At 41.8% G+C, this 12,674-nt stretch overlaps 1 protein-coding gene across 2 annotated transcripts in view; it reads left to right on the top strand.

Annotated features, from left to right (window-relative positions):
- Positions 1–12,674, top strand: part of EPG5 (ectopic P-granules autophagy protein 5 homolog) — a 57,723-nt gene that overhangs the window by 18,485 nt on the left and 26,564 nt on the right. Inside the window, exons 12-22 of one of the 2 annotated variants that reach the window (XM_027671654.1) lie at positions 805–959; positions 1,560–1,700; positions 1,902–2,066; positions 3,246–3,365; positions 5,190–5,443; positions 7,423–7,563; positions 8,276–8,420; positions 9,247–9,444; positions 10,109–10,219; positions 11,002–11,121; positions 12,503–12,669. In XM_027671654.1, the coding sequence (XP_027527455.1) occupies positions 805–959; positions 1,560–1,700; positions 1,902–2,066; positions 3,246–3,365; positions 5,190–5,443; positions 7,423–7,563; positions 8,276–8,420; positions 9,247–9,444; positions 10,109–10,219; positions 11,002–11,121; positions 12,503–12,669 (1,717 nt within the window). Of the gene's footprint in view, positions 1–804; positions 960–1,559; positions 1,701–1,901; positions 2,067–3,242; positions 3,366–5,189; positions 5,444–7,422; positions 7,564–8,275; positions 8,421–9,246; positions 9,445–10,108; positions 10,220–11,001; positions 11,122–12,502; positions 12,670–12,674 lie in introns of both variants that reach the window. The other variant, XM_027671653.1, reaches the window with a different exon arrangement.

Raw genomic sequence — 12,674 nt, 5'->3', positions numbered from 1 at the left:
ATTTTAAGTTATTTTAAAGCCCCGTGGAGGTTTCCTTGTACCCTTACCTTCCTGTTGTCCCCCACCCTTAGGAAAAGAATATTTATTTGTGTTTGGCACCATCTCACTGTCGGGTTTAAAGAGGAAACCTGCCTTGAATTTGAGTGAAAGCATCTCTTAGCCTTCCTTCCTGTGCAGCTTCAGTTCTCTGTTTTCAGAGATATGTTCCAAACAAGTGCATCAAGTATTTTTTATTCTGTTGAATTTGAGAAATTGAGTCTCACCTTTCCTTGTAACTCTTAGGCATATTCTAAGCCCAGGGCAAGATTCTTGTAGTATTTTTATTGGCATAGGATGATCTCCCCATTTTAATTGCTGCTTGAGATCATGGGATGTGAAAGGGGCAATGTCTCTCAACTTGATCAAAACCTCTCTGCTGTGCCTGGGTGGACTGAGTTTTAATCTTCTCCTGACCGTGTCCTGATTAAAACTAGAATCCTTTCATATAATTTGGGCTTAAACTGTGGAATTAATTGCTCTAGTATGTAATGGAAGCCAAAACTGTGATACTGTTTTTAAAAAGCAGAAAGATTCAAGCAGTTCTTCCTGTGGATAACTGGCATGGCATAGTTAAAATAATATTAAATATTGAATTCCAGCCACTCCTGAAGAGAGGCTACTAATTTACAAGACTCCAGTGATTATAATTCCTTTGTTACTGGTTGCTTCTCTGGGACTGGAGTGTGAGTAAGTGTATAAATGTTGATATCTGTCCTATAACACTTCTTTTATCGTGTTTCTTTCACTTGATTTTTTTTTTCCTAGACCCACAGCACCTCGAAAATTTTGAAAAGTATCTCCAGTCAATGAACTGCTCGGAAGAAATCTGTCTGCTCACCACGTTTGCTCAGATGGCACAAACCAAACGGGCTGATGTTGATGAGGATTTTATCAAAATCATTGTTCTGGAGATATATGAGGTGAGTAATGTTACTGGCCCATTCAGGAGAAGGATGGAAGTGCTCTTTCCATTTCTGACAGTGGAAGGTGTGGAACTTTCTTGGCTTCTGTTGTTTATTATTTATGGAACTAAGAAAGGGCTACTTCTGAGATTTATAATCTGACACTGAATTAAAATAGCCTGAAGGACTTGTTTTTTATTTCTGGTAAAGAGAACAGCATTTCTGTAAACAAATCCAGAATTAAACAAATTAAGAAGAATGGGTTTTTTTGTGTTGTTGTTTTATTTTTCTCATGCAGATCTAACCTGTAGCTCTGAACTTCCTTGTGTGATGTTTTTTCTGTTGTAGTTTCTAGATTTTGGCGGTAATTTTTTTAGTGTGTCGTGGTGTTGGTCCTGTGTTTAATTTTGGACTTTGTGTTTAGCATTGTGACATAGCAGTTTCTTTGTCTTTTGGGGCAATCATTTTCATTTTAATATTGGGATTTATGAGTAATCTTTGTGCACGATGACCAATTACTGAGCAATTCAGTTCTGTATTTTCCAAAAGACATTTTATTTCAATGTCAGTGAAGGTCAGCCAAGAAGACCAGTAACTTCTTCCTGCTCATATTCCCAGGTGTCCTATGTTAGCCTTTCCACAAGGGAGACGTTTTCCAAAGTCGGTCGAGAACTCTTGGGAGCCATTGCCAGCATCCACACACAGATTATTTCCATACTGCTGGATCGAATTAGAGAGACTATTGAGAAGGTTGGGATGGTAAGTGACAATGTCCATCATTTAAAGCAGTTAAAACTAGAGACCGTATCCAGACTGTGTCACAGGATACGTTTTGGCATGAATGGATTGTGTAAAGACCTGTCTGTGGGGTTTTTTGGTTGTTCCACTCTTTAGGACAGAAGAGCATAATGCTGATTGTTGTGTTGAGTGCTGATTATCCTTTCTGTTCTGTCCTCGAAGGTTTCCTTGTACCTGTTTAAAGAGCTGCCATTGTACCTGTGGAAGCCTTCTCCATCTGAGATAGCGCTGATTCGTGACTGGTTATTAAATTACAGCCTGACAACAGTGGAGAATAAGCTTGCCTGCATTATCCTGGAAGGGCTGAACTGGGGATTTGGGGAGCAGGTGTGTATTGAAAACAATTTTGAAAACTCCTCAGTTTTTCAGAGCAGAAGCTTTACTCAACTTGGGATTGGAAATGAACTGGAAAACAGTTAATTACATGCTTTATATAATGTCTGTGCACTTAATAGCACAGGATGGGAGCTTCACAGTAATTTTGTAATGTTCTGCTCATGCTCTTAAAAGAGACATTTAATCGAGAGTTTCCTCTCTCTAAACAAGAGGAAACAGCTGACAGGACAATTTTTATGGTTAAGATTAAGATACCTGTGGCTACAGAAATAGAGGAATCTTCCAAGGAGTGTGTAGGAGACTGGTGTGGCTGTAGTTTGCATGCTGGTATCCAGGTACGTCTTTCACAGTGCAAGAAAACTAATGATTGAAATGAAAAATTTCAGAACCCTGAGCATTATTTAAATGATTAGAAATTGGTCCATATGTTGGGTTACTCCAGGAGCTTCATCAGTTCAGGATCCACTCGAGGGTAAATGCTATTTTGGAGAGAAACAGAAATAGATAGGGGAAAAAAAATCCCGTTGTCTATGTTCTGTGATCCATTTTAGCATTGCAGCCTGGGCATTTGGTCATTCTGAACTCTTCTCTTTGCTGTGTTGATGCTTGTACAAAAATATTGACTTTTTCTCCCTGCTTCTTGATGACATGTGAAGAAAAAGGGAAAAGGTAGGGAAAATAAACAGAGAGATCTTTGCTGTGCAGTAACAGGGCCATGTCTGTGCCTTTTGATGTGGAGAAAAACAGTTCTGTAATGTGGCAGTTGATAAGAGGAGTTACTGTGTTTTCATACAAAAAACATGGTGATGTGGCTTAGGTTTGCTTTTAAAGGGAAGAATTCCAGTTTCTGTGTTACGTAATTTAAAATGGCATCTATGGATTTTTGGATTAATTGCTATAAATTCATGAAATGCACATGGAAAGTGATTGTGATCAACTTTTTTTTTTTTTTAATAATCTATCTGTGTGTTGCCCAGTGTGAGCCCAGAATTCCTAAATGTTGGGCTGAATTTTTCTTGTGGGCAAGATTTTGCCTCAATATTGCAATATTTAATTTGAACTGCCAGAAAGAGATTAAGATTTATTTCTCTGTAGTGCAACTGAATGGTACAGTTGTAGAGACCTTTTAAAATGACATAAAGTTTTGTGTTCTGATTCTGTATTTAGCAGACTGCTCTTCATCTGGATCCAGCTGTCCATTCTGAAGTTGCATTGATGGTCCTGGAAGCGTATCAGAAATATCTCTCCCAGAAACCCTATGCTGGGCTGCTTTCTGAAAGCATAAAGCAGGTATCCCTTCTTCAGAATTACAGGGAATAGCTTATGGATGGTGATAACCAGGAAAAACTGCAAGTCAAGACCTTGTTTTCTTTCTTTTATTTTTTAAAGATGTTCTATCTCAATCCTGCTAGAATACCATAACATACCAACATTCAGTACTGTCTGCACCCACAGAGCTGTCTGAAAACAGCTGTTAGGCTTATGTGGAACATCTGTATGAGAATCATAAAATCACAGAATGATTTGGGTTGAAAGGGACCTTAAAGATCATCTGTACCACGGGCAGGGACTAGACCAGGCTGCTCCAAGCCCTGTCTGACCTGGCCTTGGACACTTCCAGGGATGGGGCAGCCACAGCTTCTCTGGGCAACCTGTGCCAGGGCTTCACCACCCTCACAGGGAAGAATTTCTTCTCAATGTCCCATCTACCCCTGCCCTATGTCAGTAGGAAGCCATTCCTGCTTGTCCTGTCACTCTAGGCCCTTGTAAATATTCTGTTTCCATGTTTCTTGAAATAGGCATTTTAATTTTGACCCCCATGTAGATCTGTAGTTGAATAGTCACAAACTGGAGCGTAAGAGACATCCTCCCTGTGATTCCAGCTCTTAGTATTACCTTATTTGAAGACTCAGATGTTAATGCCTTTAGAAGCTTTTCAGTCAGTGCTGTGTGACCTGAACACCCCACAAACGTTTGTTATGTTGATTTTTACAGCACATTGGTCACTGAGGAAGGGATAGCTCCAAGTTACAGAAGGGGAATGGAAGGATAGAAAGATCAGGGTTAAAAAAATCCCTATTTTCATTATTCAATCCAAGGTGCTTCTATTTATTTATTCAGAGCTTTTAGCATTGTGCTGTACTTTGTCTTCTCAGTATTTCTTTTACAATGTTTCCCCCTCCCACATGCTCTTTCTCCTGTGTTTTCTTCCCACACTCTTCATGTTCCTTGTTGTCTCTGCTCTTTTCTGACTTGCCCCTCTGCACTACTTGGCCATGGTTTGTTGTTTTGTGCCAGCTGGAGGAGTTCTCTATTTTAAGCCTATTTGAGTCTTGACTGCCACTTGTATTGGGGAATCTGTCCTGACTTGCCTGAGCTTGTAACTGGAGTTAGAGGGAAAATAGTGCTTAGGTTTTTGTACCCCCGTTCTGAGAGGATGAAATGCCTGCATTGCCTCCCAGCTCTGCAATTTACACTACTCTGTCAGAGCATGTACAATATTTTGTTTTCCCCAAGATTTATAATTCTTTCTGATCTAGGCAGGATCTTCATGACCATGGACACATGTACATGGCACAGACTCTGCCTGTCCACATTACAGACTTCTTTCTAAGGAGAGGTTGCTAGGTTTTAGTTTTTTTGTTGTTTTTTTTTTTTTTTTGACACATGCTACTTTTTTTCACTAGCTGTGTTAAACGTTGTAAACATTGTGGAAGGTTGTTGCGTGGCTTTCTTTTTTCAGCAGTAGAATCAAAATTCAATCCAAGATCCACATCCAGCTTGGAAAAATCTAGGCAAACAGTGTTAAGTTGACAGCCTTTACTAAAAAGGATGGGAGGGGTAGGGAGAGGAGGTGGAAATCAAGGCAATAGGAACAGAGTGTTTAGATAAACTACGTGGTGTGTCTAAAGAATAACCACTGCTGGTCTGATCACAGAATCATGGAAGGTTTGGGTTGGAAGGGACCCCAGAGATCATCTAGTGCCAGTCCTGTGTCACAGTGTTGTGACAGAAGAGCAGGCCCCCAAGCTGCCCCAAGTCCCCAACTGGAGCCACATGCGCTGTGTTTTGGCTGTGCTCCCTCTCATTTCTGCTCCTGCTGCTCTGTCCCAGGTCTCCTACTTAGCCAGCATTGTTCGTTACGGAGAAACACCGGAGACTTCCTTCAACCAGTGGGCTTGGAGTTTGATTCTGAGGCTGAAGCTGCACAGGAACGACCGCGGGGTGCAGCAGGGCGGGCCGCCCGTGTGCGACAGCGCGCTCGACGCGGCCGAGTCGGTCACGCTGCACCCCTTGCTCAAGGCTGTGAAAGCAAACATCCCCATAGGCTGCTACCTGGCACTGGCCATGACCACCCTGGGGCACAGGTAAGTGCTTTTTGTGTGTTTGCCTTGAATGGGTGGCCCCAGTGACTGAGTATCCTCCCTGGTGGCGAGCTGAGGGTTGTTAAAGTTCTTCTTCTCTGTTTGAAGAAAAAAGGGCTTGTGATGCAAGGCATTGAGGAGTCTGTTGGGGACAGTGTCTCTCTTATGAGGAGACACTGTGGGAGCTGGGCTTGTTTAGCCTAAAGAAGACTGAGAGGGGATCTCATTAATGCACATAAACATCTCAAAGGTGGGTGTCAGGATGGTGCCAGACTGTTCAGTGGTACCCAGCAATAGGATGAGATGCAATTGCCATAAACTACAACACAAGAAGTTTCACCTCAACACGAGGAATAACTTCTTTATATTTAGGGTGGCAGAGCACTGGAACAGCTGCCCGGGGAGGTCGTGGAGTCTCCCTCTCTGGAGACATCCCAAACCCGCCTGGGTGCCTTCCTGTGTGACCTGCTCCAAGTGACCCTGCCTTGGCAGGGGGATTGGATTAGGGGATTTCCAGAGGTCCCTTCCAACCCTAATTATTCTGTGATTCTGTGAGTGTAGTTTGACAGAATCACAGAATCATTTAGGTTGGAAAAAACACCTGAGATCGAGTCCAACCTTTGACCAAACACCACCATGTCACCTAACCCATGGCATTGAGTGCCACATCCAGTTGTTTCTTGAACACCTCGGGGGATGGTGACTCCACCACCTCCCTGGTCAGCCTGTTCCAATGCCTGACAGCCCTTTCTGTGAAAAAATCCTTCCTGAATTCTTCTTTCAAAGAACATGATAGTTCCTTTATTTTGCTAATAGTATTTTTTGCCTTCTGCATGTTAAGGTGAAAGTTGTTAGAAACAGTACTGAAACTGGGAGGTTAACAACATTTCTCTGGACAGGAGTAACTTTTAACCACACTTAGTGAAAGGGCTATTCTACAGGTAATTTTTTTAGCAGAGCTGCAGGAGAGCATTCAGAAAATAGCGAGGACAAAAAATGCATTCATATTGGGAATGATAAATAAAGAGCTTTATAGCCTTGAAACTGAACCTCATAACCGTGACTATGTTTCAACACAGTCTTAACCAGAGCTTTCAGCTTGTTTGTAGGTAAGGCTTTTGGGCATAATCAGATATACTGGTTGGTTAAGGTACAGAGACATACAGAATTTAATCGGTCCCTACTAGATCTGTTTTCCCTGGATCTGTGATCTCTAATTATCTGTTATTCAGAATTTTCACTAACTTGTTTTCTATGTATAATATTGTGTTGCTCTTTCAAGAGAAATTGTCTTGAGTTATCTTCTTCTCCAAGTCACATCTTGATGATAAGATTATGCCATTATAGATACTTCAAAGCACTGGATTAATTTGAGACTGATATGGAGGTATTCTGGTTGAGGCTGGTAATTTTTCCATGACCTGGAGCATGAAATAAAAAAAACAAAGAACCTCTTTAGTTTGTCTGGACACTAAGAGTAGAATTCATCTCATCTGGCCGCGACCATCTGAGTACCTGCTGTAAGGAAACCCTCTGAGGTCCATCTGCAAGTAGTGAAGAAAGATGTGCAGACCATCCTCCGAACTGAGGAGTTGTCAAAGCCAGAGCATGTGAAACTCCCTTTGTGTGTTCTTCTTTTGCCTGAACAGGGAGGCGAGTTGGTTGGGTTAGGGAACACCACCGAGCTTTAAACTGATAGGTGGTGCATCTCCAGGGATTTTCCCTGGTGTATCTCCAGGGATTTTCGGAAGATGAGACACATCCACAGAAGGGCAGGAAATACTTACCTAGTCTGTCAGCAGTTGAATGGCTCCTATAGCTGAATAAAAAGCTCTGGATTTAGCTGTTTAGGTTTTCAAAGATGAAGTGTAAAGTTATGAATGTATTTAAATCTAGTTTATAAAGACTAAATCAACACCCAGTCTTTCTTTCTACTGATAGTCAATGTGTTTTTCTTAATTATATACTTTTTTTTTTAATAGCATTGAGAAGTTCTGTGCTGAAGGGATCCCTCTTCTGGGTGTACTCGTCCAGTCTAGACATCTGAGAACAGTAGTGCATGTGCTGGATAAAATTTTACCATTGTTTTACTCTTGCCAGTATTACCTCCTGAAGAATGAACAGTAAGCATTCTATATTCATGATACACTTATTTATTTATTTCATATGTTTATTTGCTTCATTTATGATAATTGCAATGAAAGTTAATCTTAGCCGTTAAATTTACGTGGCTTCGTGCTGGGTTTTGCATCCAGTGAGAACGTGATGGTGGAAGCACATCTGGTTTCTGTGCTGAGTAACTTTTTGGCATTGACTGTGGTTGAGGAAATAGCTGTAGAAGTGTGTCCTGCTGACACCAGATGTACAGCCATCGCTGTTGCTGCTGCTGTGCCACAGAAGTGTTCTTCAGACAGCTGTGTTTCAAGTAGCTGTGGTGTTAGATGAGTGAGAAAGACCAGCTGGCAGTATCAGTAGGGACACAGTATGTCCAGTGCTGGACTTCAGATGTCTGGTCGCTGAGGCACCTTTGTCTTGGACCACTTGACAGTCTCCCAAACAACTCCTGGGCTAGATTTGGGTGCTGATGTAGATCAAGGACTGCATTTGGTCCTGATAACCTGCCTTGAATTACAGTCTGCCATGAAATGTTCATACTGTGCCCATTATATGGCTGAAGTGGAGCAAATAAATCTGCATTGTGGTTGTGAGTCAAAGCCCTGGATATGTCTGTCAGCAGTGCTGCTGAGCTGGTTTTAAATTCCCTAGACACAGCTTTTCTATTTGTTATGTACTAGAAGATATTTTAGAGTTAATTTCATTTGTCGACATCCCTAGGTTTTTATCTTACATCCAACTGTTCCTTCATCTGGACAGTGGAGTCCCTCAAGGAGTTACCCAGCAGGTTACCCATAAAGTGACACAGCACTTGACAGGTGTGAACTATGGAGAAAACGTTAAGCTGCTCAGTAGTATGATACAGGTAAGAAGATTATTTAAAAAAAAAAAAGGAGGGGGGGAGAGTATTTAAAACCAGGCTGTTTTGACCAAGCTGGTGTTTAAGGTTGGAAAGGATACTGAATTTGGCAGTTGTGCAGCCAGGGAGTGCCCTGCATCAAGCATTAAATACTTGGGTTTGGTTTCCTGAAATGCTTCTGCTTAAACTTGCCTAAATCTGGCAGTGCTTCAGATACTGGACATAACAACAACGTTTCCCCCTCCAGACTTGTTGGAAAATTAATTTTCCAATAGCAGGTCATACCTGCCTAAAAAAAGGAAATGTGATATGCAGCACTACTTTCTTATTTGTGTTATTCGAGGAATGCAGCAAATGTATTAATGTTTGAAAGCTTTGCTTTTGGCCATTCATCTGGGGCTGTGGGATGAAAAAAATGTTGCTGTGTGAGGGAACAGCAGTATTTTTTTAAGTGCAGAGAGGTCAAGGAGCAAGGTCATCTAACATTAGAGGGAGGGTAAGGGAAACAGGCCTACTCTGGGAAGTCCTTTTACAGGAACAGCAGGTGACACTTAAGAAATAGATGCTATTTATGCCTCCAGGTCACAGGGGTCCTGCTTAAGGCTTTTATGCCTGTTTTTGCTGCTTGCACAAGATGCTCTGCTCTCTAGGTTGTAGAATTTGCAGTGATTTGAAGGCTGGATTTGGCAAAGCTGTCCTTGCTTAGGTATAGAGAGCATGTACTTGAAGGATAGGCCCACAGCCTTATGCAAGTTAAACAGTTCTTCAGTAGATACTTAACCTTTAATCGGCACTGCAATCCGTTGACTGATTTTGCACTTTTGTTTGGCAGACTCACATTTTTATAAGTGATCAGCCAAATGGAGTGGGGCCAGCTGCAGTGCTGGAGTTCTGGGTCCAGGTCCTCACCAGCCAACAACTGTGGCACCGGGACAGGGCAACACTCTGCTTGCTGGATGACTTATGTAAAGCTGCTTTTCAGTACAGTCAAGAGGACTGTGTACAAAAGCTGCTTTACCAACAGCACAAGGTAAATAGTTGTGGTGTATTGGTGTGGCTGTTGAGTAAATGGTCAGTTTGTTTGTTGCTCACTCCTGATTTTGGTGTGAATGTGTTTTCCTGAAGTGCTACAGAAACAGTCATAGAATCCTGCCACGGGCAGGGACACCTTCCACTAGACCAGGTTGCTCCAAGCCCTGTCCAACCTGGCCTTGGACACTTCCAGGGATGGGGCAGCCACAGCTTCTCTGGACAATCTGGCATAAGTGATAATGAGGTGATCTGATTTTCTTCTGAGTGGGTCAAAATCAGTGAAATGTCTGATATTTTGATAGTAATTATTAAAACTGTAACACAGTTTTCATTCATATGAGTTCTATCACAGTTTGTGTTCTTTGCATTCCAGATGTTCAGTCATGTGTTTAGAACAAAAATGGGACTTCTGGACTCTCCAGAAAAAAAACAGACACTGTTCAGTGAAATAGGATGTTTTCACTGAAAAAAGAAAGGAAGTACAAGGCAGGCATCTCAGTGGTGCCTGGCTGAGCTAAGGTGGGAAAGTAGAAATATGAGTCAGAAAGGAACCTGTATGAAAGTAGAGTGACATGCCTAAATCTTCTAAATAGAAACACCTAAAGCTTCTAAATCACCGCTTCTTACAAAAAAAACCCCAAATGTTTTCTGTTTTTGTGCAGAATGCTTTGGGCTATCACTGTGACAAAGGTCTGCTGTCTTCCCTTGTTAGCTGGATCGTGGCAGGCAATGTGACACCATCCTTTGTGGAGGGCAATGCCAACCCCTCTCAGGTAAGTGATGGTGTTGTGTGAACAGCCCTGGGATAAGCAGTGTACAGGTGTCTTGGGGCTCTTTTTTCCCTGCTTTTGCGTGTTTTTGCAGATTTTTTTTCTCGTTCCATTTTTCTTCCTATCCCAGAGTGATTTTATTTTCTTTTTTCGTTTTCTTGTGATAAAGTCCTAGTTTAGCCCAAGAGAATTCTGTGAGTTTATTACACTAAAGGGAACATGGACATTTTCCACAGAGAGAGTTTGTGTAATCTGTGTCCAAGAATTCATATAATAGGATTTAGTAGTTGGGTTTTCTTTCTAATCTTCAATTGCTCTCAATGTATTTAATAAGAGAAAATATGTGAAGCCTGACTTTTCTATTAGATCAGTCTTTATCTGATAAATATTTTGAATTTTAGTTGCTTTCTCTCTGCCTGAGTTCCTTGTTCAAGCAAAAAGGAAGAAAAACCCTGCAGTACCACAAATGGAGATGTGTAGTGCAGGTGGGAGAGAGGAGATCTTATTTTACTGAGTTTGAGAAGTTTGTTTCCCCCAGAACTCTCTGGATAATTCTGTCTGTTGTCCCTGCTTTTCCCTTTCTGTCCCAAGATAGTACAAAATACAAAGGGGAAGAATGTGAGGATAAAGAGGAAACTGGTTTTCTTCTTGAGATGTGATAGTGCCTTTTCCAGCTTTGTAATGGGAATCTGTCAAAGACATGTTCCTCTAAGAAAGCAGCAAGCTTCCTGATCCTATCCCTACTGTTTTGTTATCAATGTTTCTGTTGTTCCTGTGTTGTCCAGGTCTGGTTTTCGTGGATGGTGTTAAATATGGAGTCAATATTTGAAGAAGATTCACAGCTTCGCAGAGTTGTGGAGGGGGAGCTGGTTATTAATGCTTTAACTCCTGATCAAGCTTTGAAGGTGAGAGAACTGTCCATCCCTTTTTATTAGAGAGAAAAGTGTTCCCTTGTATCATTTAGTTTTATCTTACATACTTTTTCTTACCAGGATAAAAGAATAAATAATACTTTATCTGGCTTTATAGGTGAAAATATACCCCAGGGAAGTTTTCTTCTACACTTTGAGTACATTTGAGTTGTTTTAAAAGCTACCATGCAAATAATACAGAAAACTTCAAACTTCATTTACTAATTTGTTCTCTTGCATGATTTTCTGGGTCATCTGAATGCCTCATGACTTTTAGTGGATTTGCTCTATACCACTGGGGTGGGGAGTGCTTATTTTTCAGGTGGGAAAATGAGTCTGTATTTCAAACAGATGATTTCTCAGATGATCTGAATTTTGCCTTTACTTTTCTCTATTTTCTGAATTATTTTCCAAGGCTTTCAGAACTGTTTAGGTCTCTCCCTTAAAAAGGAACTTAATCAGGTGTATTTTAGGCCATGTTACAAGCTTTTTCCAGGTTCTTTGACCTAATTCAGTTAGAAATTCTGGAGCAAAGCAAGTGGAAAGCAAAGCTGTCCAGTCTCAAAGCGTGACTTTTGGCCCATCTTTCATCTCAGCTGTTTCAGTGGGTTTTAATGAAGCCCCATGAAAATAGGTTTGCCTGGGCTGTGTCCAGGCTGGTACATGTCTTGCATCCCTGAAGCCTAGTCTGGAAAACATTTGTCCTTTGGCTTGCATGTCTTAATTTAGCCAAGTAGGATGTGGGTAGTGTGTAGAAAAAGGATGGTGAGGGTTCCTGAGGTCTGGTGTAGGTGATGAGGTAGTGCCAGGGTCTGCTCTGGGGTTTGGGAACTGGGGAAAAGCCTTGCATTGCCCTGCATCAGGCACAGTCCAGGAGGGCTTGATGTGGGACTGTTCAGTGATTTAGTGGTTCTGTGGTGTTGCTGATATGGGGTGTTGCTTTGTCTTCGTTCTGCTTTTCCTTCTGTATTCTTTCTTCACATCAGTTTTACTTTACATTTTGAATTTTCACTAGAGCTATATGGAATGTAGGCTGGAAAAAGATAAAAGTAGCATGCTGGAAGTCTAAACCAGGAGCACCTACCTCTGTGAGGAAGAACAGTAATTAGCTGTAATTAACACCAATGGCCCATGTGTTGGCCTTGCATCAGAACCGTCATGCTATTTTTTTTTTTCAGCATTGGAGGTGTAGCTCTGCTCTCCAGCATAACTGTGAGCTGGGCAGCTCATCCTTCAAGACCTGGAACAGATGTGTGGCTGTTCCCAAAGTTTTCTCCTCTGTAATTACCAACTGTACATGCTGTGTTTGTCTGTTAAATTAACCTGTGACAGCCTGTTACAGCAGAACAGCTGTCTGAAAGTGTTGTTTCTGCAGAAAGCCCAGGCCCAGCTGAAGCTGCCCATTGTCCCTTCCCTTTCGAGGCTCATGATCTACCGCTGGGCTCACCAGGCCCTTGCCACCCCAGCAGATCACCCTCTCATGCCACTGATCTGGCAGAAATTCTTCCTCCTGTACCTTCACCGACCAGGACCACAGTACGGGTGAG

Source organism: Neopelma chrysocephalum, unplaced genomic scaffold (assembly GCF_003984885.1).
Source record: "Neopelma chrysocephalum unplaced genomic scaffold, ASM398488v2 Primary Assembly neopelma1_97116, whole genome shotgun sequence".
Lineage (NCBI taxonomy): Eukaryota > Metazoa > Chordata > Aves > Passeriformes > Pipridae > Neopelma > Neopelma chrysocephalum.
Note: the sequence above shows the minus strand (reverse complement) of the source record. Positions and strands in the feature narration are given on the sequence as shown.